Source organism: Delphinus delphis, chromosome 8 (assembly GCF_949987515.2).
Source record: "Delphinus delphis chromosome 8, mDelDel1.2, whole genome shotgun sequence".
Lineage (NCBI taxonomy): Eukaryota > Metazoa > Chordata > Mammalia > Artiodactyla > Delphinidae > Delphinus > Delphinus delphis.
Genome location: NC_082690.1, coordinates 85,965,324 through 85,993,074, shown reverse-complemented (window position 1 = coordinate 85,993,074; position 27,751 = coordinate 85,965,324). Strand labels below are relative to the sequence as shown.

Here is a 27,751-nt window from a genome sequence, read left to right as displayed (position 1 = left end):
GTTTTCTTATCCGCCCACCAGCTTGGCTGCGACTCAGGCAGCGGCTGCTGCCTGTCTTCTCTACCCGCCGCTGCCTTTCCATCCTCTGCTTCTGCCACCCGCCTCCCTTTGGCAGCCTCGCTACCAGGTTTTTCCTCTTAAATCTACCTCTTAAAAACGGCGCACTCGCTTTGCGGCTGCTACCCCTCCGCTCCTCTCCCCCATCTCAGAGCCCACCCACCCCGAGCATCTGGATTCCCGAACTCTGAGACCCTCACCCACTCTCCAGCCCTTCCTGAGACCTGACACGACCTCTGAGAAGAAATGTTTGCCACCTCTATGGTGGCCCGGCTTCAAATGACCACTTGCAAAAACTAGAGACAAAGTGGACGTGTGCCTCTGTGGTCGGAACCCTCATACGGGAATACAAGGGTACGCACCCCACTGCGGTCGCACGCAGTACAAATAGAGTTCATGGGACACCCAGGGGCAGGGGAGGCAGAACCTCCTACGCGCTCTCAGCTCAGCACACAGGGTGTGTCAGGGCCGGACAGGGCTGGCTTGGGCACTGCAGTAAGGTCTTGGCCGCCGAGTGTTGCTCTTTCTCTAGGGGGGAAAGGGAAGGGGGGCCATGGGGGAGTCCACATTACAGCAGGTGTTCCTGGTTGAGGAAATCGGTTTGTTAGAAAGGAGACGCCTCTGGAGTCCAGACTGTCCTTCCTCTGAGCTAACTGAGTCCTGCTGACCAGCACCTTGAAAACCACCAAAACACAAGGGCAACCTGCCTGGGTCCCTCCTTAATCAAAGTATTGCCTTTCTTCCCTCTAGGGTCTTAAGAGCACAAACAGCATCACATTAATCTTTGTAACTCCCTCAAATACTGAGGAAGGGAAAACCATCCCTGCCATTCATCAGGCTGGGACAACAGACACAAATAAAGACGGCTGCCAAGTTCACAGTAAACAGTATTTCTCCCAAGGAAACGCTGAAAAGTGCCATAGGACCCCTTCTTAGGATGACTACTGCTGCCCTACTCACCATTCACCTGTCCTCTAAAATCAGACTATCAGAAACTTTGCTGTTTGAAGTTATTCCGGTAAGAATGAAAACCCCTCCAGTTTTGCCTGGAATAACCAAGACACTCTGACACAAAGAAGCGACCTTGATTTACAACCCAGGTGCAGACATTCAGATAAAGGTGTCTGGAACGCAAGAGTCCACATTTATCTTAACTTAGTGGTTCCAAGGAAGTATAACCCTGGATCCATTTCACAGTCTAGCCATGCTGTGACCCTTTTGCACTCACCCTGCATTGCTTTAAATGCATTAAAACACCTGCTTCATCTGAATTTTACCCAGGTTCCATCCTTCCCCCAAATTCTATAATAACTCTACTTTTCCCTTTGTTTGTTGAGAAGCTCCATAGTAACTAACTCTACCGTGTGGTTTTTCTCATTGCAATGAGCCAATAAACCTGACTTTGTCAAACTGCAGGTTTGTCCCTAGTGGTCTTAGGCTGCCTGGGCTCTGACAGTAACAAGCACAGAGACTCACATGTGCACTTCTGATGGGTTCTCCAAATGGGCAATATGGACTGTGAAATAGATATGGTGTAATTATGTAGAGGTGGGCAGTGTTCATTATACTGAGTATATTCATTTCTGCAGCATTATCCAACTGTTTTCCTGAGAACACATAGTATATGAAAAAATGATCAACTTTGTTTTTAAAGTGTACAGTTCAGTGGTTTTTAGTATAGTCACAGAATTATGTAATCATATCCACTGCCTAAGTTCAGATGTTTTTATCACCCCCAAAGAAACCCTGTACCTGTTCCCAATCACTCCCCACTCCCTCCTCAGCACATCCCCTGGCAAACACTAATCCACCTTCTGCCTCTTTGGATTTGCCTATACTGGACATTTCATGTGACTGTAATCATACAATATGTGTTCTTTTGTGATTGGCAACTTTCATTTAGTATATTTTCAAGGTTCATCTGCATTGTACCACTGTCCTTCGGTTTGTTTCATTTCTCTTTTTTTTGCCAAATAAGATTCCATTGTATGGATGTACCACATTTCATTTATCTGTTCATCAGTTGATGGACGTATATGTTGTTTCCACTTTTGGGCCGTTATGAATAATGATGCTATGAATATGCATGTGTAGGTTTTTGTGTGAACAAATATTTTTAATTCTTTTGGGTATATACTTAGGAGTGAGTTTGCTAGACCATAAGATAAATTTGTATTTCATATTTTGAGGAACTGCCAAACTGAGAGGTCTTACGTTAGAGCTAGGACCCACTATTTTGAGCGAACTCTGTATTATATAAACGAGTCATCTGTTTGGTCCTTAACACAATTTTAATTTGGATAGATTTATTCTAGTCACGTCATGTGTCAACATGTAAACTTGTTTGGATTAAATAATTTTTTATCAGAAAAAGGTGACTGAAAAATTTTATCTTCCCACCAGCAATATGTGGGGTTTCCAATTTCTCCACACCCTCATCAACATTTGTTATTATCTGTCTTTTTTATTATAGCCGTCCTCGTGGATGTGAAGTGCTGCCTTATTGTGTTTTTTATTAATTTTGTTTTATTTATTTTTTATACAGCAGGTTCTTATTAGTTATCTATTTTATACATACATTGCCAAGGTCATGAAGATTTACCTATATGCTATCTTCTAAGAGTTTTATGGTTTTAGCTCTAATTTAGGTCATTGACCCATTTGGAATTAATTTTTGTATAAGGATCCAATCTTATTCTTTTGTATGGGACTAGCCAGTTGTTCCAGCCCTATTTGTTGAAAATATTATTCTCTCTTCACTGAATTGTCTTAATATCCTTGTTGAAAATTGACTTAAATGTACAGGTTTGTTTCTAGACTCACAATTTTATTCTGTTGATCTATATAATTCTCTTTATGCCGGTACTACACTTTCATGATTGCTGTAGCTTTCTAGTAAGTTTTGAAATCAGGGTATGTGAGTCCTCCAACTTTAATTCTTCTTTTTCAAGATTGTGTTGGTATTCTGAGTCTCTTGCATTTTCATATGAATTTTAGGATCAGCTTATCAATTTCTCCAAAGAAACCATCTAGGATTTTAATAGAGATTGAACTGACTCTATAGATCAATTTGGGAAGAACTGTCATCTTAACAATAAGTTTCCACTTATTAAGGTCTTCTCTAATATCTTTCGATAATGTTTTAGAGTTTTTGGTGTAAAAGTCTTGCACTTTTGTTAAATTTATTCCTACGTATTTTATTGTTTTTGATGCTATTGAAAATGGATTTGTTTTCTTATTTTTCATTTTGGATTGCCCATTGCTAATATATAGGAATACAATTAATTTTTGCATATTGATCCTATATCCTGCCACTGTGTTGAACTTGTTCATTAGCTATAGTATTTTTGTGTGTGTGTGGATTCCTTAGGATTTTCTACAAACAAGATCATGTCAAATGCAAATACAGTTTTACTTCTTCCTGTCCAATCTAGATGCCTTTTATTCTTTTCTTGTTTAATTACCCTGACCGGAATCCCCAGTATAATATTAAATAGAAGTGATGAGAGCAGACATCTTTGTCTTATTCCTGATCCTACAGGTAAAAGCTTTCAGTCTTTCCCTGTTAAGTGTGACATTAGCCGTGGGGATTTCATAGATGCCTCAGTCTACTGATTCAGTTGTTAATCTCACCCAGAAACACCCTCACAGACACATCCAGAATAATGTTGGACCAAATGCCATTGTCCAGTGGAGTAGCTAGATAAAATTAACCATCACACCAGTTATCACTGTAACAACAAAACAATACAAATGTATAAAAAGAAATAAAATAATTGTCTCCCTTCATGCTCTCTTATTTTCCTTACTCACGTTTTCTACAACATCCCCGTCTCCATCCCCAGAGAAGCCACTTTAAAAAATATATCTTTTTACACCTTTCTTCTTGATTTTACACACACACACACACACACACACACACACCCATGATAACATTGTTTCTTTCCCCCAAAAAAGGACTCAACTGAATTTATAAGTTTGAGCTTTGAAAACACTCATAACAACAAGGACAGTAAAAAGTATATCTTTCTGGAAAAAGAAGTTCTACATACCTCATTTTTCCCATTACATACTTAATATATAAAATACTGTAACTTAGTCATGGTATACCCAACAGATAAATTCCTAAAAAATTTAAAATTAATGAAAAGTTTTCCATATGGTTTAACAGACTGCATTCCTTGACCACATTTAGATCCTTGAAACATGTCCTTTTCATAGGATAAAGTAGGTTTTCAATATATCTTTGCATGCTAACTTCATCAGCTAAGTACAGATAAGAAACAAAAAGACATTTAATTTCTATGAAGTTCATTTTCTGCCGTAATTACTAATAATATAAACCAGGCTCTAAAAATAGATGACCTCAATCAAAAGAATCACAGTTTTAAAAGAAAGCATATAATTAAAAATGATAAGGCTGCATCTTTAATAATCCCATGAATGTCTCGGACTGATTAGGCATGGAAAAAAATTCTAGCTCCTTGAAAACAGTCACACATCTAGGCTTCATTTTCTCTCTACAAGCATTTTACTTGGCAAAATCCGAACCATCCCATGATGTTCAACTCAGCTGTCACATTTTTTAGGACGCTTTCCTTCACTGACCCGCCCACTGCTAAATTAGTCACTTCCACATTTGTGCCTTCATGACGCTCTGCTGACACTGACATTATCCCAGTTAATCTCACTGCAAGTGAGGTCAGGTTTCTCTTGTCTCTTGAACTGTCAGCAAAATGTGGGAAGATTCCATGGTGCTCCCTGCTCCATTGAGCACATGTGAATACGCACACACACAGAAATGCACCAACACTTACACAAACATAGAGCAAGATATGGAACTTACCTGTCAATTCCACTATTTTCTATTCCTAATTCTTTCCATTATACTTTTCCTTAATTTATATATATATATATATTTTTTTCTTCCTTGTCTAATACAGAAAATATTTAAGGTTTTTAATTTGCTTCTAGGTAAAGTTTTGGCAGAAAAATAAAAAATTTTATTATATGCCATTCTGGTTGTCATTACTGTCAAATAATTCTGTAATATCTGCTTTAATTTCTTCTTTGACCAAAGAGGTTTTTAGAGGATATTTTTCATTTATTTGCTTTTTGAGACTAAACTGGTGGGGCTTTGAGAATATACATTTATTATTTGTTTCTGATTTTACTATATTTGGGTCAGAGTATGTGGGTCTGTACTACTTCTATACCTTGAACTCAGTGCTTTGTCTGTAGCCTATTTTGAGAGTCCTTTAGAAATAGGTGACAAACTATTTAAAAGTTTGTAAATTTGACCCAGCGATTCCAAACCTAAGATTTATGCTATGAACGTAACAGTAACAATTCACAAAAATGAATGTACAAGGATACTTATCACAATGCTTTTATTATAACAAAATTGGAAATTGTCTATATGTCTCATAATAGGAGATTAAGTAAAATATGATGCATTCATATTAAGAAACATACATCTAGTCATTAATAATGATAATGTAGATGAATATTTCCTAAGAAGGAAAAAAGTTTACAATCTGTTCCAAAAATACAAGTTGTACAAAAATATAAGGAGAATCCTTTAAAAATATTTATGCATTTCTTTTTTATTATATTTGTGTTTATTTTTTATCTTTCCCATTTTATTTTTTTCAGCTTTATCGAGGTATAATTGACAAAATTGTAGTTAAGTGTACAGCATGCTGATTTGATATACATGGCAAAAGGAGTCCCACAATCAAGTTAATTAACACATCTTACAAATTCACCTTTAAAAAATTTTTTTTTGGTGAGAACACTTAAATTCTACTCTCTTAGCAAATTATACAATACAGTGTTATCAACAATAGTGAACATGTCATATGTTAGATTCTCAGACCTTATTCATTTTATAACTGAAAGTTTGTACCCTTTTACCAACCTCGCCTCACCTCCCCCACCCCTCAACCCCTGGCAACAGCCATTCTATTCTCTGTTTCTATGAATTCAACCTTTTTTTTTTTTAGATTTCTCATATAAGTGATACGGTGCAGTATTTGTCTTTCTCTGTCTGGCATATTTATTTAGCATAATGCCCTCAGGGTTAATCAATGTTGTCGCAAATGGTAAGATTTCCTTTTTTTAAGGCTGAATAATAGTCCACTGCATTACATACCCTGCACTTTTTTATCCATTCATCTGTCTATAGACACTTAGGTTGTTTCCATACCTTGACTATTATGAATAATGCTGCAATGACTATAGGAGTACAGATATTTCTTTGAGATAATGATTTTATTTCCTTTGAATTTTTACTCAAAAGTGGGATAGCTGGATAGTTCTATTATTAATTTCTTGAGGAACCTCCGTACTGTTTTCCATAGTGGCTGCACCACTTTACATTCCCACCAACTGTGAACAAGGGTTCTCCTTTCTCCACATCCTTGACAGCATTTGTAATTGCTTGTCTTTTTGATAATAGCCACCCTAACAAGTGTGAGGTAATATTATATTGTGATTTTGATATGCATTACCCTGATGATTAGTGATGTTGAGCACTTTTTCATGTACCTGTTGGCCATCTGTAATGCCTTCTTTGGAAAAATGTCTGCTCAGGTCCTTTGTCCATTTTTTAATTGGATCATCTGGTTTTTTGCTATTGAGGTGTATGAGTTCCTTGTATATTTTGGATATTAACCCCTTATTGGATATATGGCTTGCAAATGTTTTCTCCTATTCCATACATTGCCTTTTCATTTTATTTGGTTGGTTTCCTTTACTGTTCAGAAGCTTTTAAGTTTGATGTAGTACCACAGGCTTATTTTTGCTTTTGTTGCCTTTGATTTGATAACAAATCCAAAAAATCATTGCCATGCCCAGTGTCAAAAAGCTTACCCCTATGTTTTCTTCCAGGAGTTTTACAGTTTCACCTTTAAGTCTTTAATCCATTTTTGGTTGACTTTTGTGTATGGTGTAAGATAGTGGTCTAGTTTCATTCTTTTGCATGTGGATATCTACTTTTCCCAAAACCATTTCTTGAAGAGACTATTATCCCTTGTTGTATATTCTTAGTGCATTTGTTAAAATTAACTGACCATTAGTTAATTAACTAATGCACTAGTTTATTTCTGTACTCTCTATTCCACTTATCTATGTGTCTGTTTTTATGCCAACACTATAATGTTTTGATTAATATAGCTTTGTAATACAATTTGAAATCAGGAAATGTGATGCCTCCAGTTTTGTTCTTCTTTCTCAAGGTTGCTTTGGCTATTCAGGGCCTCTTATGGTTCCATACAAATTTTAGAATTGTTCTATTTTTGTGAAAAATGCCTTTGAAATTTTAATAGGGATTGCATTGAGTCTGTAGATCACTTTGGGCAGTATGGATATTTTAACAATATTAATTCTTTCAATCCATGTACATGAACTATCTTTCCATCTATTTGTGTCTTCTTCAATTTCTTTCATCAGTGTTTTATAGTTTTCAGTGTACAGATCTTTCACTTCCTTGGTTAAATTTATTCTTAAGTATCTCATCTTTTTTGATGCTATTGTGAATGAGATTGTTTTCTGAATTTCTCTTTCTGATAGTTTGTTGTTAGTGTATAGAAATGCAACTGATTTTTGTATATTGATTTTGTATCCTGAAACTTTACTGAACTAACTTATTAGTTCTAACAGTTTTTTGGTGGAGTCTATAGTGTTTTCTATATATAATACCATGTCATCAGCAAACAGAGATAATTTTACTTCTTTTCTGATTTGAATGCTTTTTTTTTTCCTTGACTAATTCTTCCTTGTGTTAATTATTTACCTCTTGTCTTTCAGCTTGTGGCTGCCCTTATGTTTTCTATTCAGTGATGGTGGGCCTGTAAGACTGAAAATGACACTTCCCTGATGCTTCTGCAAGCTGGATTCCGGTTAGGCACTGCCTATTGGGAAGCACTGGCAGGAGACTGGAAGGAAGGAGGGGCGGGGGAGTCTCCTGCTGATTTCCAGCCCCTGCATGTCTCTCTCCGGAGGTCTTTAGGCACTCTGATCCCCAGCCCCAGGATGCCCTTTCAGGATCCAAATCACTAGCTGTGAAGTTGTCCTTTTCAAAGGTCCAATACCAATCAAGTGGTACCCTTTCGAGTAGGGTTGCCAGGACTCCTCTATATGACATGTCTTGTGTTTAATGATTGTGCTCTGTATTCTGTACTGACTTTGCCCCAATGCCTTCAATGCCCTCTAGACAGCTTTTCTTTTCCAATAAATTACCAAGTATCAGCAGTTAGAGTATTTTTTTGCTATAGTAATTGAAGCTTAAGTCACTTGAATGCAACATAGCTGAAAATCATACCTCCACAAATATAGTTATGGACAATTCCACATGGTCTGTCCTGCAGGTTTGACTTAGGATAGGCCAAAAAGGAGGTTTGAGAATTAAAGTACTGATTCTTCTTATCATCAAGAAAGAAAAAGATTGTTCTTTGGTCAAAGTCCCAGGTCATGAACAAGAAACCACCACTAATTAGAGATAACCTGTGTTCTGAAAATCAACCAGTCAATGACAGCCTCACTCCAATAACGCACACTACGGAAAGTTAGCAAATCACAGATAGCCCCCAAACTTCTGAAATTGAGCCAGTTGGTGACAGCCGGTACACCTCAGCACACCAGCTCACAACGCAATTGTTGAGCGTGTTTTCTCATTAATGGACGTTCAGTAGACAAAAGAACAAAATAAGCTGGATGTGACCACTGTAGAAACTATTTTACAATGTAAATGAAACAGATTGTAAATTCAAGGACTTATACATGCAAATTCTGCAACACAAAGAAACGTTAGGGAGACCCAAATCACCAGGGAAATATAATTAAAGAAACAGGTAGGTAACTTATGTAGTTATAATTTATTTCAGATAGAGAATGAATAATATTTTAGTATAAATGTGTCCCATGTGATATTTTTCTTTTATTTCAATGTATATGCACATAAGCAATTAGAAATCATTCAAATTTAACTAGGTTTCCTGGTGGCGTTGTTTTTCCTTTGTTTTTTTGTTGTTGTTGAAGGTGGTGATGGTGGTGGTGGTGGTATGTGTGTATGTGTGCTAAATCTGGCGACTTCAAGACTCTGAGTATCTGCTGTGAGTTACCTGCTCTGATATGTTCGTGATAGGGACAGAGTAAAGGGCCAAAGTAGGTAATTAAATAGTTAATCCCACTAGGGGATTGTAAGTAAAAAAAAAAAAACAAAAAAAAACCCCTGTAAGTTAATGATCACTCAAGAAAGCAGGTTTGGGGCTTCCCTGATGGTGCAGTGGTTGAGAATCTGCCTGCTAATGCAGGGGACACGGGTTCGAGCCCTGGTCTGGGAGGATCCCACATGCCGCGGAGCGACTAAACCTGTGCACCACAACTACTGAGCCTGCGCGTCTGGAGCCTGTGCTCCGCAACAAGAGAGGCCGTGATAGTGAGAGGCCCGTGCACTGCGATGAAGAGTGGCCCCCGCTTGCCACAGCTAGAGAAAGCCCTCGCACAGAAACGAAGACCCAACACAGCAAAAATTAATTAATTAATTAATAAACTCCTACCCCCAACATCTTCTTTAAAAAAGAAAGAAAGAAAGAAAGAAAGCAGGTTTGCTTAACTGCAAAACCAAGCAGGCTTGCTTAGCAACAAAACCATGCAACAAAAGCATGAGACATGCCCCCAAACAAAAAAACAATGGTGGCATGAAATCCACATCCTGCCCAGTAAGCTCAGTGAGTTAATAATCCCTAGGACGTGATCTCTGCACACATAAAAATAATAATTTATGGAAAGGAGGCATTTCAAAGTGAAAGACCCTCATTGTCCTACAACCTGAAATAATTTTACCAGAGTGCCCTGACAGTCCCGGCTTAACCATGTAGGGAAAAGAAAACTCCCCCACCTGATGAGGAGGAGCTAAAAATGGAAGTTTAATGTCTACTAAAAAAAAAAAAAAAAGTGGTCTTTTCCCCCTCCCCACTTTTCTTTTAATTATGAAACTGTAGCCTACTAAGTTCTTGGGGCACAGCACCCTCTCACCCACCTGCTTGTAAGCCTCACAAGCATCCTAGCCTAATAAATCACTTCTTATCTATCACTTTGCCTCTCACCAAATTCTTTCTGAGCTAAAGCATAAAACACCAGAGCTCCTCGAAGCCCCCCGAAACACCACCTAGCGATTTCATTAGCACCAGCTGTGAGGTGACCCCTCTCAGAGATCTTGACACCAGCTGCAGGGGATCCCTCCCTTAGACATCTGATCATTCGATCCTCAGGCACATACTTCCAGCTCCTCTGTTCTATAAGCTCTTTTCTGTTTTGTTTCCAGAGCCCTGGGGTGGTAGCTGCTTCTGGCAGTCCTAATTTCTGGATCCCCTCAGTATTCTTTCCCTGCTCTTTCAGCCTTTGCACATTGTCTAACAATTCTTTGTGTTAAATTTCCTCTTTTGAAATATGGAGCATGAATTCTTTTTCCCCAAAGTAACCTGATACATTCCTCAACTGTGTGTTATTCCATGATAAGGGGGTGGGGTGGAGAGAAGAGTGTCCTCTTCCCACTTACATTTTCCTCTGTGCCTCCTCCTTGACTCCCAGATGCCCAGTTGCTCAGTCAAGGCAGAGGGTACTATGACAGTGTGCAACTTACAAATGGCCCAAGACAGCTGAACAGGCCAGGCTTGTAGAGACCACCAGGTCATCACTGGACAGAGTGGGACAAGAACGCAAGCTTTTTCAGTAGCAGTAGCTTCTATTTGTGTCAAAAGAATTTCCAGTTGGGTATCCCCATCCTTTTGGTGGTTCCATTGGTGTAGTGGATTAGAGCATAGATTCAATGGGCTGCCATGGATAGACACAAAGCCCATATATACCTCATCAGTCTTTTTAAGTAGGTTGTTTTCCTCTAGATTTTGCCACTTCGTAACTATGTCCACAGGGGATGCCCCATATTGTTATGCCTCTATTAATTCAGTCTTTGGGTGTCCCAATGGCCTGACCAATTGCTAGACCATTAGGGATGTTCTGTGTGTGACAGCCATGGAAATAGCTCAGATCGCCTGCTGCAGGTAGCATCATTAACAGACAACTCCCGTTTGATACCCACAACGTTTCTGCATCAAGGTCACACTTCCTCTGGGGTGCTCCCAGTCCAGGCCTGACCATGATGGGGTGTTAGCGCAGGCCAATCCCGTGGGTCTCTGGACTACTCCAGTGGGCAGCTTTGGCTCAAGGACTCTCCATCGGCCTGGCTGAGACATTCTTAGAGCTGCAGTCCAGTCTGAGATTCTTCCTTCCCAATCCTCTTTCCTCCACCTTCTCTTTTCCCAAGCATCAGAATTGCATCATGGTCTGAGGCTCTTTTTGCCTGTTCTTACTCCCTATTTTTTATCCCTCACAACCCCTACTCACAACCGCAGTGCATCTCTCATGAATCTAATCCTATCCCAGCATTTGTTTCTTGGAGGACCCTAATGGACACACTGCGTAAAGGTTTGTTTCTGTCCATCTTGGGGCAGCGTGCCCTACAGCCAAGAATAGCATCTGAAGTTTACCACATTGTTCAGCATGTCTAGTGCTGAACTCCACAATTTATGGCTGTGGCATTCCATGGGGTTTGCCCATCTCAGAAGCAAGCTATTTCATCAGTGAACCATGCTTTTTTGTCATATGGAAGTCTTGTTGAAGAGGTCCCCAGGGAGCCAACTGCTTACGTTTAACAGTAGGTGGGTCTCTCTGTGTCTAACGGGTGGGCAGCCACCTGTTCCTGAAGTTGGCTGAAGTATCAGGAAACAGGCTTGGGCCTTGACTGGAGGGACCAGTTCTATATCACTACAGAACTTTCTGGGTGTTCCAGTTCAGATGGTGTAGGACTCAATGCAAGTTGAGAATGTCAGGTGGCAGAGTCATTTTCTTTTCACTGACAGTCTCTTTTTCCAGAATGGGCTAGCTTCAGGCTTGGCAACAGAAGGAAGTTCTTGTAGACCTGGCTGACGAGAAAGTAGAGTCCCATTTCCACAGTCTACAACCTGCTTCGAGATTGAACACTGATATCTGTGATTCCATGGGTGGTAAGGAGATAGGAGAGGAGGCCTCCAGCACAGGTTTGCTTTACTGATGACTGGATCACTTTCCAGGCTTCTTGCCACATGTGCCCCCTCCCCACGTGTGGTTGTTTGTCTGGTATATAAAGGCTGTAGTGAAATTCCTAGGTACGGAGAGTCTTATTTCTAAAATAGGCCAATCAGAGGTTGGGCCTCCAGTCCCATAGCTAGTAGCCACACAGGAAGCACCCAAGAAGGTCCCATGAGTGGCAGAATCATTTCTTCTTCTTCTTTTTTTTCTTTTACAGATTTATTGAGGTATAGTTGATATATACCAAAAGTTTCACATATTTACTGTATACCTTTTGAAGAGTTTGGACATATACATACCCCTGTGATACCATCACCATAATCAAGGTAATAAACATATCCATCACCTCCAAAAGTTTTTGAACCCATCCATCTTTGGTCAATTTTTCCAACATGGGACATGATGGAATCCATGAAGTACACTCAATGCTTGTGTCATCAATATAGTGGAATGTTTGGCCGCAAGCAGCAGTTCTCACTGTTTTAGCCTGAGTTCAACCCACTGATGATGTACTAGGGAGTTTCTTACAGTACTGCTTGCCTGGGTGGGTGAAGGCAAATGATATCAGTCAGGGTCTTACAACAAAACAGACAAAACTTTCAAAGGGACATTACTGAACAGAATTCAATGAGGAGATCACGTAAGAGGTATGAACAGGATGAGGGAACAAATAAGGGATGGTGAGGTGCCCAGGGATTAGTAAACAGGGGGGAGATGTCTCCAAGCCTGAAAGAGCAATGGGAAGGAATAGTGTTACCATAGTGGGACAAGCCAAAGACTTCAAAGAGGGCACCAAAAAGTTTGGTCTACACAGAGAAATACCCTAATTTCTCTTTTCTCCCCCGCTCCTCAGTTGCCGACCAATGCTTTTCATTGGCTGAACCCCACCAGAAGCCAGATGACAAGAGAACCCAGGTGAAGGAGGTCATAGAGATCAGCCTCCCAGGGCACAGAGATGAGCATAGGTCAGAGACTGAATTTTCCCTTCTTCCTGGAAAGTATCCCGCCACCCCACCAAAAAAAAACACTGGCCCATCCAAGCCCACATACCAAGCATCACTGGTTCAGCCACTCTTATGATGTCTGTCAGGCACTATAGCAACAACAGTGGACAAACTGACCTGCATAAGCCTCAAAAGGACACAGTAAGACTCCAGACACTAGTGGCTTCCCCAGCCCTGTAGGCTATTGAATTGGATGGCGTTATTTGGCTCCCTGACCTGTATAACATCTTGTATGAGAAGACTGCATTTTTCTCTGTCCCTGCGAGGAGCTGTTGTTTCCATGATGCAATCTTGGTAAGCTTTGGGATTACAGGCCATTCTTGGCCACACCTTCAGTATTCACCATATTAGAAGCCACCAATAGGGGACACTTTGCGTCCAATAAGCAGGTCCATTCACCATGTGTCCAGAAAATTCATATTAATTATACAGGTTGCAAGAAATCAAGAAGCATGTTCCAGACAAAACAAAACAACAGACATATGCTCAGCAAATTCAGGAATATTTAAAGTCTTGCCTACGGGAAGAGCAGGAGTCCCAGAACCTCGTTTGTGTGACTGCTGGAACTATGCGTTTAAATCTTACCTTCATTCTAGGCTTCTCATTAGCCATGGGTTTGTCTGTGTTTTTGTTCCACAGAAACAGCTAAATCCCTTCCAGATTTTTGCATCAACCCATCAGGCTGGATGCCTTTCTGAGCAACATTGACAGCCCCTAACCTCCCTACCACCCTGTTATTTTATTCTTCTCCCTGCTTTCAGCCATGAAGCATAAGCATAGTCTTGAATTTTCCTGGGCTCTGCGGAGGCAGGCTTCCTTTTGACCAATCACCAGCAGCCTTGCAGCCCAGTTTTCCTTCTGAATGACGCACTTGTCTGCGGGAGCTGGTGTCTGGCAGTTCCATCCTGGTCCTCCCACCGCCTCATCTGCCTCACCACAACTAGGAGAGCTGACACCAAGGCTTGAACGGTCCAATCCCAGGCCTGCCCTACAACCTGCCAGGAACCCCTGAGAATGTATCCTGCCCCTGAGAGGCCCAATTGGTCAAGGCCCTTTCCCAAAACACTGAGCATGAGACAAAGTGGAGTCTGACCTTCGTGCAGCTGCTATTCACGGGCCCAGGACGCATGCCACCAAGGCCATGCAGTGTCAACACACAATGTTTGGGGCGGGTCTACAAGCAGAGAAGGAGGAGAATGCACGTGAACTCCCACCCCACCCCACCTCCCGCCCCATCCCAATTCACAGCTTTCATTGTCCCACTGGGAGGCACACTTAGGCTGGGCAGAAGAAGACTAGACACATCCCAGAGGGTGGTCAATAGAGAGGGACCCTAAACTATGGTGTTTTACACATGGGGGGCCCCTGGGCACCATTTACACCATTTAGCAAGCGCCTCTAAAGCTCAGTGTCTGCTGTCTGTCCTGCTTGCCAGCAAACTCAGATCTGCTGATGCAGCTACTTGCTAAACCATGAAAACGAGGGAGAAAACAGACTGCAGGGCCATGCGGATTTGTCTCTCCCCGAGCAAACAGGTGTATCTCTCACCTTCTAATGAGTAATTGCATCAAAGCAGGAACAGCACTGTGTCTTGATCCCTTCCAGTCCTGAGCCCAGACCCTCGCATGTGATAAGGTATGAATGATGTCTGAGGGATTTACCAAAACAGCCAATGGGAACCTTGAAGCTAAGGTGTAATCATGTGTAAGGAGGTAGGCATTGTGCACTAAAAACTGCTTGCCAGTGAAGGCAAGAGAACATGTAAGTATATTTACTTCTCAGGCATTATCTCTATTCCTGAGAGAATAGAGAAATCTTTTTTTTTATGCCACACATGAACTCTTCTTTCAGAACCTTGTGCTTTCTGACCTACCATAGGAATATTAATGGCAAGCAAATTCTGTTTTGGTGAAATCCTTCCATGCCCTTTAGAGACTAGCTTCCAAAACAATTAGCAGACTTGGAGAAACTGTTTCTCCCACCAAGGCACAAAGGCTATGGAGCCCTCACCCTCAACCTTAGCCCAGGGGACCCAAATAGCCAAGTCCCAGCTTCCTCTTCCTACCCTTTTCCAGCCATGATTAGGGGTATGGCAGTTGGTAACAGGAAGCCACAGCCCAGGAGAGGGCTGTCCTGGGTCCTGCTCAGCTACATTGCTCCCCCAGCTTCCTCTACCTGCTTCTACCATGTTGGGGACAGAAATGGAGCCTGGGCTGGGACCACTTCCCCAGGGAGGTGTGGGCTGTCACAGCAGGGGCCAGCAACCTGATGTCACTCCCCAAGGATGGCAAGAGCTCTGAGCCCTGCCACATGGGAGAAGCAAGTCCCCTGCCTGAGCACCCCCTCCTGGCCTTATAGGAAAAAAATAACCATTTGAAAAGACATAAAAACATATATTTTTCCTTTTGCCTTAGGCTCCAGTTTGGCTTGCATAGCACTGTGGGATCCCGTTTTTGTTTAAGATTTTGTTCATCATGGGTTTTTGCGTTAATTTTTTTAAGTATTGTATTAAAATATTAACATCATCTTGATTACTGGTTTTTTGGTACTTCCTTACATTTTGTGCCCCAAGTGAGCGCAAATCTTGCCTCACCTTAATCCTGGCCATGACAGATTAACTTCACACTTCTGGTCTTCTCATTAGGTCATAACTGGACCAAGTCCAAAGGGAAGGAAAATGCAATAGGATAGCAGAAGCAAATGCAGTCCACTTGAAACTCCTACCAGTTTTTCGATTTAAAACAAGTAAAGTAGCCCATCTGAGGGAGAAATAGACAAAATGAATTAGAATCAAATGCCTTTATAAGCATTTACCTATATCAACAGGCAAGGTTCCCTTGTAAACAGAAATGACAGCTCTGTCTTCATCCATTCAACCTGAACTTAAACTTTCTACTTGTTGTAGAAAGGCCTTGGGGTTACAAGGATGAAAAAGACTGAGAGTTTACAGCCTGGTGAGAGAGACAAACAGGGAACAACTGACCTGAATCTGGTTCAATTAATGCTCTAAATATGTGCATAAATAGTTTGGAAATACAGAGATGTAAGCAGAGGGTTTTGTTTTGTTTAGTTTTTGGTTTTTGCTGGGTGGCTCTCATTTTACCTGTGGGATTTTAGTTTATGAAGGTGATTGAATGACGACATGGCAAGATCAGTGCCATTGAAAGAAGATTTTTATTACATTTCCCTAGAGAAAGGGGCACACGACACTGTGAAGGTGCCCAGTGGAAGCATCAGGTTTGGGTCAGGAGGCAGAAGCAGGAGCAAGAGGCAAATTTAGGCCAGAGCTTTATTGGAGTTTGCACTGGGCAGGGCAAGTAAACAGCTTGGGATTGGCTAATTTGAACAATAAATGGTGGGCTTTGGGCTATAGAGGTGTTCTCTCATTGCCTGGTACCTAGCCCTGAGACAATTTAGGCAGGGGAAATAGTGGCTCGGTGTGTGACAGTTAGATAAAGGGGGTGGTTGGCTTGCATATGAGAGGTGCGTCCATGTAAGTTGTTTGCTATCTTTAGGAACGAGCTAGCCCTGGGGGGAGGGGGGCAGTCTCTCCCCAGCCAGCAGGATTTTTAGGATGTCAAAACATCATAAGACACAGAAAATAAAAAATGTAATTAATACAGTGGGGGGGGGAGAAGAGGGGTTATAAAATTAGACAAAACCATAATTATAAAGCATTAATGGCATGGTGAATAGAAGAAATGGAGTGTTTTATTGTTGGGGGTGGGTGAGATGGGAGGGGTAGAATCATTCCCACTTTTCCAAATAGTTAGGAGAAAACTTTCTCCAGGATGTGGAAGAGTTTGGAAAACTTAGTGATGGATGTATACTTAGGCTTGGGAAATTAACATTTATTGAATATCTAGCCAGGCACTTTGCAAAAATCTTTATCAGCATCCATAGACCACTTTAGGGAATGGTTGGTTTTTAGAGTAAACAAGCTCATAGAACTTAGGTATAGTTAACTAGTCCACCATCTCACTTCTAGTAAATAACAGATGTGTGAAGTTCGTGTCTGACCAGACTCCCCACAGCTGCTTACACCATATTGCCTTTGGAAAGAAACGGAAAAGAAGAAATCCGATAAGTGATGTATTCCTTAGCTCACAATCCATGACACGTCTCCCACCCCCATTTTAATACCATCTTGTCTAAGCTGAAGAGTGGCCATCATGTGCCTCAATCAAGCCCAGCCGGGTCTCAACCCATCCCTTCACACCGGAAGTACTTAACCCTCCGAGATTAAATCTTAGCAAAAAAAAAAATCCATTTAATATACGCTTTGCATTGCCCTAATGGGCTGAAAAATAACCGGGACAACCTAATTGAGAGAGGCTGACCCTTAGATTCAGACCCCATGCACCGTTTACTTGGGAGAGCGTTAAAATTATGCCCTCGACGACCATTTCCCTAGTTTGGAAGAAGAGCCTCTAGTTGATTCCCAACTCTGCCCACTACAGAGCGGACAAGGTTCCTGCTCTGTGCAAGGGACACGCCGGGCGAGGGAAGCTGAAGGGAGAAACGAGGAATTTCTAGGTCGGAAAACGAAGAGAAGCGATGGATTTGGGGGCCAAGGGCAGAGAGAGAACTTACTGTGAGATTTGGGGGCACGCTTCGAGGATACCGGATGTAAAATTTCGCATGAGAGGCTGGAGTGACCCAAGCAGATTTAGTAATAAAGGCTCATAGGGGTCCGGGCTGGGCAAGTTTAGGGACCGGAATGGGAGGAGAGAGACCGGGAGATCTAAGGGTGAGCATGTGGGCACCTGGCAGGGCTCGCGCAGCTTGGCTGAAGAGGTAACCGAGACGCAGACGGACGCCACCGCGCTGGCCCTTGACCCGCAGGACGGTGGGCGGAGCCTTCCAGGGAGCCGCCCATCGGCCTCCCCGTGGGCGGGGCTATCCTGTCGGTTACACAACAAACCTGTGCAATCGGCTAGGGAACTGCGAGGGCGGTGGCGGAGGGGGCGGGGCCGGGGCGGGGCCAGGCCTGCACTGGGCCAGGCAAGATGGCGGCCGTGGAGACCGAGTCGGCGCCCCTGACCCTAGAATCGCTGCCCACCGATCCCCTGCTCCTTATCTTATCCTTCTTGGACTACCGGGACCTAATCAAGTAATGGGACGATGCGCACGGCAGGGGTGGGGTCACGGGTGGGGGAGGAGGCGTAAGGCAAGAGGGACGGAGGCCCGGCTCGCCGACAGGACCTGGACTCCCGTGACAGCCAGGAGGTGACGCCAGGGCCGCCCTGATCCTGCAGAGCCACCCGGGGGCAGGGGCGAGACCGGGGCGGAAAGGGCCCCGCCTTGAGGTCTTCCTCCCGTCCCGGGCCCAGGCCTGAGGAGCGACAACAGCTCTTTCTCCCAGGCTGTGGCGAGGCCCAGTTGGAAGCGGGGCCAAGTGCTCCCCGCTGCCGCCGCGCGGACCCCAGCGCCCCGCACCTCCCGGCCCCCGTGGTCTTTGCCCGCTAAGGGCAGCCCTGGCCGCTTTGGAAAAGTCCCCGTCCGGGCCGAGCGCTTTTCTCTGCCTGGGCCAGGAGCCTGTAGAGTCAGGCGCCAAAGTGGGCAGGTGGGACGCCGGAGAGGAGCCAGGCGACCCCCTGACCCCTGGGTGCGACTTACGCAGCGACGTAATATCTGGCAGGGCTCACTTTCGGACTTCTGTGCTAGATAATTGTTTCGCTTTCAGCGTTCCTTCTCACGGTTGCATGTTGGATTTTGTGTTTTGGTACTGACTTCCGGTGGTGCGGTACAGGTGACCATTTTCCCTCCTGTATGCTTTGGGTTTCCCAAGTTACCGGCATCTGTTCCAAAAATAAACACCGGTTGCTGGTAGGGGTGGTTAAATGCCCAGTTACTTCAGCGCTTGGGACCGTCTGGGATGGTGGAAGAAATGGCGCTGTTTACACCCTTGACAGCTGGTGGCATGGGTCTTTCTTGTGCCACCACATATATTTGCAAAGGAGGCAGACTCGCCCTCTTAAGGATAGGTAGGCGAGATTCGTTTTGTTTTGTTTTGTTTTTTGGATTAACCATTGGATTTTAGTCATTTGCTGATTGTACCCTGTGTTGTCAGGAATCCTTTTAGAAATACAGCCTTCTTGAAGTTACTGGTAGCTGTTGGTTGGTTTAGCTAAGTGGTGACAGAGGGATAATTCCAGTTTCTGGCTGCTATCTATATTAGTACCTGTAACACTTTTATTTTTCTAGAAAACAAATTTTTCTCTACTCAGGCTTGTAATAAAGTTTATCTTTTTCTTTCGAAAAGGCTGTTACAGTTCCAAACTATTTTCATCTGAAATATTCTGTTGCTATAGCCTTTTAGAAATCTAACACATACACACACGCTTTTTGATCTGTGGGCCACATTGCTCCCAGAGTGATTTTTCTAAGACAGATCTGGCTGTCATCCTCCTTAAAAACCTATAATGCCCCTTGTTATTTACAGATTATAACCTAAACTTCTGGGCGCATTTAAGGCCCTTATTATTTGGCATAGTCTACTCTGGCCAAATAGACCTCTGCCAGCACACTTGTGTTTCTTTGTTCTGTGGCTTAAACTCCTGACCCTGCCTGGAATGCCATGCCCCCTTCTTCTGAACCTGGCAAGATGGAATTCCTTTAAGGACCCCCTCTCCCGAGTCCAGTCTCTACCTTTCTCCTTCCTCTGCAGAAGGAGAGGTATTTACCATACCAGATAGATTATGCATTTCTTAAATGTAACGACTGTCTTGTTTATCTTTGCAGAGTCACCATTTATTCAACAGATTTGCTTTTTTTGGGCGCCTGCTGTGTGCCAGCCTATTAAATGTCGGGGAAACAATAGTGAACAAGACAGACAAGGCCCCTCTCGTAAGCTTACAGTCTAGCGGGCAAGATGGAAAACAAATAAGTGCGTAATTACAAGAGCTGCTGTGTGCTATGAAGGAAGTGAACGAGTTGGTCTGTTAAGGAATTGATTCAAATTGGAAGGAGCTGCTGTATATGACGGATAACATAGAGCAGTCCTGGCAGAAGGAACGGTGTTTTCAGAAGCTGATTGGACAATAGCATAGCCTGTTGGAGGAGCTAGAAGACTGGTGTTGCAGGAATTAGGGAATGATTCACAGGCAGAGAGGCTTGGGAAGAGACTAGTGAGATCATGCAGGACCTTGTAAAACAAGGTGAGGAGATCGGATTTTATTTTAAATGATTTTGGTAGTAATCAACATTTTAAACAGAAGTGATCCCTCCATAAATGTTTGTGGAAGTGAACTGAGTTGAATACTGTATTAGGGTTCTCGAGAGAAGCAGAACCAATAGAGAGAGAGAGAGAGAGAGAGAGAGAGAGAGAGAGAGAGTGTGTGTGTGTGTGTGTGTGTGTGTGTGTGTGTGGTTTTTTATAAGGTATTTGCTCATGAATTATAGAGGCTGAGAAGTCCTACAGTCTGCCAAATGCAAGCTGGAGACCCAAGAAAGCTGGTGGTATAGTTTAAAGGGCTGAGAGCTGGAGAGCTGATGAAGTAGATCCCAGTCTGGGTCTGAAGGCCTGAGAACCAGGAGTGCCAAGGACAAGAGAAGATCAGTGTCTCAACTTAGCGGTCAGGCAGAGAGCAGACTCAACCTTCCTCTGCCTTTTTGTTCTATTCAGGCCCTCGATGATTGGAAGGTGCCAACCCACATTGGGGAGGGCCATCTGGCTAACTTAGTCCACCAATTCAAATGCTAATCTTTTCTGGCAACATCTCACAGACACATCAAGAAATAATGTTTAGGGGCTTTACTGGTGGCGCAGTGGTTAAGAATCCGCCTGCCAATGCAGGGGACACAGGTTTGATCCCTGGTCCCGGAAGATCGCACATGCCACGGAGCAACTAAGCCTGTGCGCCACAACTACTGAGCCTGCGCTCTAGAGCCCACGAGCCACAAGTACTGAAGCCCACGCGCCTAGAGCCCATGCTCCGCAACAAGAGAAGCCACCGCAATGAGAAGCCCGCGCACCACAACGAAGGGTAGCCCCCGCTCCCTACAACTAGAGAAAGCCCGCACACAGCAACAAAGACACAACGCAGCTAATAAATAAATATGTTTTAAAAAAATAATGTTTAACCAGCTCTCTGGGCATCCCTTAGCCCAGGAATGTTGACACAAATGCCATAGAATTTTATCCACAGAAAAGTTTCCAGTGTACTGCAACTTCTTTCCTGTAGTTTATAGCCCAAATTTGTCAGGTGTCCTGCCGATTGCTAAGCTCTGAAGGTTATGGTACATATTTGCTGAACTGGATTGGGTTGGATTGAATTAGTCCATTGGGATCATTATGTAATATAAACTGCATAGTTTGAATCTCACTGTGTATCAGAATTACATGTGGCACTTTTTAAACATACACATGCCTGAGGTACAGATCTCACCCCATGCCAACTGAGTCAGAAGCTCTAGGATAGTAGTTTTCATCCTTGCCTTGCATCAGAAATCACCTTTGGTGCATATTCCAGAGATTCTTTTATGTTAACTCTTGGGACAGTGATGGACTCTGAATTCACAAAACTGGAAGGATTCCTATGTTTGCAAATGTTAGTTTGGGCATCTCCTGAGCTTGGCAGAAAAGGATGAGAATTATGTTTGTATAAAATCTGAAAAATGAACAAAGGCTAATCTGTTTACCATCAGTTGTTTTTTAACATGCCCCACTTATGGCCTTGACAAATCCCATGTGATTTAAGATTCCCTTAATTGATTAGCTATTGCCCAAGTGAAATCTTTTATACCTACTTTCTATAACTTGTGATTTCTCTTCTGAAAGGATAGAAATGCATTTTTTTAAATCTTAAGTTCATTCTTTTTGAAAATTAATTATGTAGGGTAGGATTTACAGGATTCAAGCACTATTGTATTAGAAATCTCTGTATAAAAAGAAAATTATTTGTTTCTAACGTTCCAAATTTTTGAGCAGCTGATAGTAACTTGAATAGCTATGGATATTGAAACAGAATTGTTGAGAATCTGACACCTTTTATAGGTGGGCTTTCCAATAGTTGCTATAGTTAAAAAGTAATATGGCTGTAATATTTCTTTCTGTTAAGAAAAAATTAGAACAAACAAAAGCCCTGTGTATTTAATATCAAATGTCTCACAGATCTTAAAAAGAAAAAGCACTTTGTTTACACCTGAATAACGTTTCTATATGTAGAAATGATTACTGCCCCAATAATAAATATAGGAAAGCTCTTTGATTTGAAATTAACTCCAATAGTTTATATGTTTTATAGACTTTCGTATGAAAATTACAATTGTAGACATTTTGTGGTTTGTGAACTCAAATAGTTAAGATTTCACTACTCACAAGGTAATTATACTAGCTAACATGTTAAACAGGTTTTAGAAAAGATTGTTTTGCAGTTATAAAGGTAGATAGTGGCAGAAAAGCAAAAGGAATAAAACCTAACATTGAATATTTTCATCTTTACTTTTAAATTGTTTTCTTGTTTTCTTTTATACTAACTGTGAATCTGGTTACTGCCAGTTGTTGCTATGTCAGTCGAAGACTTAGCCAGCTATCAAGTCACGATCCGCTGTGGAGAAGACATTGCAAAAAATACTGGCTGATATCTGAGTGAGTATTTGGGAAATGTATTCTTGAAATTTGGCCCTTGGCTTCCATTAATGCTAGTCTATCCTGATTCTCCTCTCTAACCCTTGTCTCTTTAACCCCTTTGGTGGCCTTTCTTGTGCCTGCCAGTAAATGCAGGTGTTCTCCAAGCTGCTACCCTTGGCTCACTACTCTTCTCTGTCTGTGAAGTCTCCTGCATGCACTGTTGCACTTTGTAGAGACTACTTGTATGCTTCTAACTCCCAAACCTGAGTGTCCACTCCTAACATTCCCACTGAGCTCCAGATTTCTTTGCACAACTGTCTGCTGGATCTTTCTGTTGGATGACCCACAGGGTTCACTGAATTCAGTAAATTTTAATAAATTTGATAGAATACAAGGGTAGATGACAGAAGGTGGGAGTTGGGAAAGATGAAAGAGGGTAGGATTGCTAGTATCTTTTTCTTAGGTTGAGGGGAGTCAGGTAGTGACTGAAGTTGGTGAAGCAAGAAATAGAGGTTTAAATATACTATTTAAAGCTGCAAGCTACTTAATAGAATGAAAAATTAGTAACAGAGCCTCCAAACATTGGGAGGAGGAAGAATGAGGAAGAGGGAATTTTAAGTATTGCTGTATCCTGGTCTTTTACTTTGGGGTATCAGTAGATAGATATAAATTGGTAAACCAAGAACTAGAGGCATAAACATTTAGAATTATAGAGATAACTTCCAGAAATAACTAAAGATTTCTTTGAGAGGTTGGACTTAGAACAGGAGACTGCCTAGTTTTTCATCTTAAGTTCTTCAGTACTTTTTGGTTTTAATAATATATATGTATATTACTTAGATTAATAAAAAGACACTTCCCTTCCACCACTGCCCCCACCCCGAAAAACGCAGGCACATGTATACAACACCCTGAATTGTTCTTTTCCCCATCCCTAAACCTGATCCTCCTGCATTCATATCTTCATAGCAGTACCATCCATCCCGCCCTCCAAGCCAGAAACAGGAATCATTCTAGATCTCTTTTCTCCTTCTGTCTCTACATTCATTCAATTACCAAGCTTTTCTGATTTTAGCCCCTGTATATTTCTTGAATCTTTCTTCTCATTTCATCTAGCCACCACAGTTTTAGCTCAGTTCATCATCTCTTACCAAGACTGCTGCAAAACCCTTCCAGTCCATCTCTGTGGCTCTAGTGTACACCCTTCCCAAACCACAACCACAATTCTGCTCTTTTAACTCTCCTGTTAAAACTCTTCAGTGGCTCTCCATTCCCTACAGGATAAGGTCAACCTCATTAGTATGTTACCTTAAGGCCCTTTCTGGCTGCCTTATCTTGTACCACTTCTGACTCTTAAATTTATACTTCCTTCTTTCTCCCTGATTAGATTATACATTTTTGAAGGCAAAAAATGTGCCTTACTTTTAATATCCTCAGTAGCTAAGTAGACAGTAAATGTTTGTGGAATTGTACCAAATAGGAATGTTGAATCGTGTGATTCCTTTGATATGCTATATGATTCTCTAGCTAATCCAATGTAGATAAGTTAGATTAATATTATTGTATCATTAGATTCTAAATATTCTCTAAAATAGAAAAATTAAATATATGTTTAAAAATTGTGTAACTGGCATGTTTTTAGGAGTAAGTTGAAATTCGTATCCCATATACTATTCACATTATATCTTATCAAGGATTAGAAATTTAGAAAAAAAATAAGTAGAAAGTAAGAAAATAAGTGACTCATAATCCCACCATGCCAGCAGTAACTTGTTAAATTTTTTGATGTATGTGTCACTTTTTGTTATCTAGTCTTCACTTGTAGCTACAATAAATGAAAATGAAGACAAAAATAACCACAAATTCCCAATAAAGTATGTTGGTATAAGTGTCTAAAATATATGCTAATTTCATTTCAAAAGATTTTTAATTTTATTTTTTAAATCTATTTAGGGAAGAGAAAACACAGAAGAACCAGTGTTGGAAATCCCTCTTCATTGATACTTACTCTGATGTAGGAAGATATATTGACCATTATGCTGCTATTAAAAAGGCCTGGGATGATCTCAAGAAATATTTGGAACCCAGATGTCCTCGTATGGTTTTATCTCTGAAAGGTATTGGGAATGCAGGGTCTCCCTTCCCCATTTTAGTTTCATAGTATAAATAGGTTAAATAACTTTGGGTTTCTATCATCTGTGCTAATCCAACATTATCTGTAATTCACCATTCGCATTTGGTCAAGCACATAGAAAGCCTAATTTGCTAAAAGGACACTGGTTCTAGTGCTTGCCCTATTTTTGCCTACCTCAGCATCCACATGATTATTAGCAGTGAAAGCTTCTTTTTATCCTTACATTTGTTTTACATAAAGAAACTAGTAATGTTATTGTTGCTTAAGGATAACTTGTAATTTCTTTTAAAAGACTTCTTTTTTTATTTGAAAAATTGCCTGCTGTATCAACCCTCTTCCCTCTTTTTAGTACAAGTAAATGTTTATTTGACAATCTAATATTTGAAAGACCAAATATTACAGACTGGGTCTTTAAGCATGTAGGAGCAGCCTAATAGAGTAGGGAAAACTTTCATCCCTATTTTGACATTTACAGAATAATGAAAACTAAGATTTGAACTGAAGTCTATTTGACCCCAGAATCTATGCTGTCTCTACTATACTATTATTGTCCAATTTTGGCAAGAAATTATTAACAAGCTATTTCTCATTACTTTGATTTTTAAATTTATGCCCAAGAAATACATAAATGGATTGCAGATATATTGCTACTTACCTGCTTTAGCCTCCAAGTTTTTTTCAAGTTTCTCCACTAAAAGGAATTTTATATGTGTTTTGGTTTTGCTAAGCTGAAATTGGGATCAGTTCTTCTCAAATGTGTACCTTTTGAACTAAGGACTCTTTTGACATGGCATTCCTTTTACATTTCATATTTCTGCTGTACGTTTCCATGCAAATATGAATTTCATACAAATCATGATTGAATGACCAGGTACTTAAAACTGAATTGCTAGGAGGTAGAAGAAAGAATGATTTGGCAGAGAGAGTACAGCTTTGAAAGAAAGTACCCTTGATTAATATTTTTAATAGGTTTTTTCCTTGGAAGAAAAGAAAAATATTATCCACTTGGTGTATGGGGTTTAATAATTTCAAGAGGAAAATAATTCAGAAAATAGGTATTTGGTAATGATAAGTAAAATATGTAAGGGTTTGCAATAGCTGTTATTTATTAAACACAAAGCTAGGTACTAAGCCAAGTACTGTATATTATTCCGTTTAAGTTGCCAAAATCCTATGAGGTAGGTCATTACTAGTCTTATTTTATAGGTGAGCTACCTGAGGCATAAAAGGCTAAGTAAGTTGTTTGCTATCACAAAGGAGAGCAGAGCCAGGATTTGAATATAGGGCTGACTCCAGAGATGTGGTCTTACCAGCTGTTGAAGGGAGAGAAGACCTATCCTATTTTGTTTAGAATGTATTAGGAGTCTTAGAGAGCTAGTCTAATATTAGAATATTTGGAATATGGGAATATAGACATGGTTCTCCTTTGAGACACAGAGCTACCAGGAAAGGAAGAAACTAAGGATACATAGCAGCTTCTTCCTTTTTCCTTTTTCTTTATATTTTTTATTTTTTAATTTTTTGAGGGGACACTCAATTGGTATTCCCAGGCTCCCTGCTCACTGTTTTGTACTTAATGGTTGAAGGTGAGGTTGTCAGAGAATTCCTTGTCAGCCCCTGTTTTACTCCCAGGTGCCAGTTCTCTGGGGTCTTTGCCATAAATTGGAATAGAACAAAGGCTCTGATATCTAGAAAGCTGGGGATTCTATTAATGTAGACCTATGAGTTTTAGGGCTGAATCAGGAAACTAGCTGCTCATCTCAGGGGCCATAGTCCCTGACTCAGTTTCAAGGGTATAGAGATCACAGATAGGAAGGAAACTTGGAAAGCAAATAGGCACTGGGTTTGGGAAAATTTTTATTAAGTATCTTGAAATTATAGTATATTGATGTACATTCTACCAATCTATCTCATGGTATATATCTCATATCTTTAAATTTCATATTAACCTTAAGTATTGGCTTAAAATTTTAAAGTCAGAAGGGACTTTTAGAGATCATTTAGACCAGGGATTAGCAAACTTTTTCTTTAAATGACCAGATAGTAAATATTTTAGGCTTTGAGGGACAGATGGCCTCTGTCACAACTATTTAACTCTGCTATTGTGGGAAAGCAGCCATAGACAATATAACAACAAATGGGTGTGGCAGTGTTCCAGGAAAACTTTATTTATGGAAATAGGCCGCAGGCCAGGATTTGGCCTGCAGGCTGTAGTTTGTGGATCCCTGATTTATACCAGCCCTTTCATTTTACAGGTGAAGGAACAGGCTCAGAGAGTTTAGGTGACTTATTCAGGGTCCTGTAGCTAGTGAGTAACAGAGATAGAACTCTAATCTAGGTTTGTTGGCTCCTAGTAATCTTTTCACTGCTTCCTCATACAAATAGTCTGGGGGCAAGGGAAGTACATAAACACTTATTGTATGCCAGGAAAGCACTTTATTAAGCACATGAAGCTTATTTAATCCTCACTGTAATTCTCCTGGGTAGGTGGTATTATCTTCTGTCTTGCAGATGAGGAAACTGGATTAAAGAGATGAAATAATTTGCCAGAGATCACAGTCAGTCTAGTCATCCCTTGGTATCCACCGGGCATTGGTTTCAGGACCTGCTGAGGATATTGAAATATGCAGATGCTCAAGTCCCATAGTTGACCCTTTGTATCCTTGAGTTCCACATCTGGATACAGAAAGCCAGCTGTAATTGGTAGAGCTGAGATTTGACCCTGGTCTGCCTGGCTCCCAAACTCTATTATAGTAGGATGCCCCTCTAAATGTATTTCCTTATATTTGTCTTTTGCCATGTTTGCTTGTTGTTATTTTACTTTTTTTCTGCCTTGCTCTCTCTTTTCAAGAA

General features: G+C 41.3%; 1 protein-coding gene and 1 long non-coding RNA gene across 7 annotated transcripts in view; both read left to right on the top strand.

The window, feature by feature from the left end:
- The window catches only part of LOC132429168 (uncharacterized), a 29,836-nt gene extending 21,380 nt beyond the window's left edge, over positions 1–8,456 (top strand). For 2 of the 3 annotated variants that reach the window (XR_009520300.1, XR_009520298.1), the window contains exon 4: positions 7,867–8,453. This is a non-coding gene — a long non-coding RNA (uncharacterized lncRNA). Of the gene's footprint in view, positions 1–7,866 lie in introns of all 3 variants that reach the window. The other variant, XR_009520299.1, reaches the window with a different exon arrangement.
- A 9,729-nt stretch (positions 8,457–18,185) lies between these two features.
- FBXO3 (F-box protein 3) overlaps positions 18,186–27,751 on the top strand; it is a 32,361-nt gene continuing 22,795 nt past the window's right edge. For all 4 annotated transcript variants that reach the window (XM_060018673.1, XM_060018676.1, XM_060018675.1 and 1 more), the window contains exons 1-3: positions 18,186–18,303; positions 22,693–22,782; positions 24,718–24,881. In XM_060018673.1, coding sequence (XP_059874656.1) covers positions 18,200–18,303; positions 22,693–22,782; positions 24,718–24,881 — 358 coding nt within the window. In that variant the 5' untranslated portion in view covers positions 18,186–18,199. The remainder of the gene's footprint in view (positions 18,304–22,692; positions 22,783–24,717; positions 24,882–27,751) is intronic.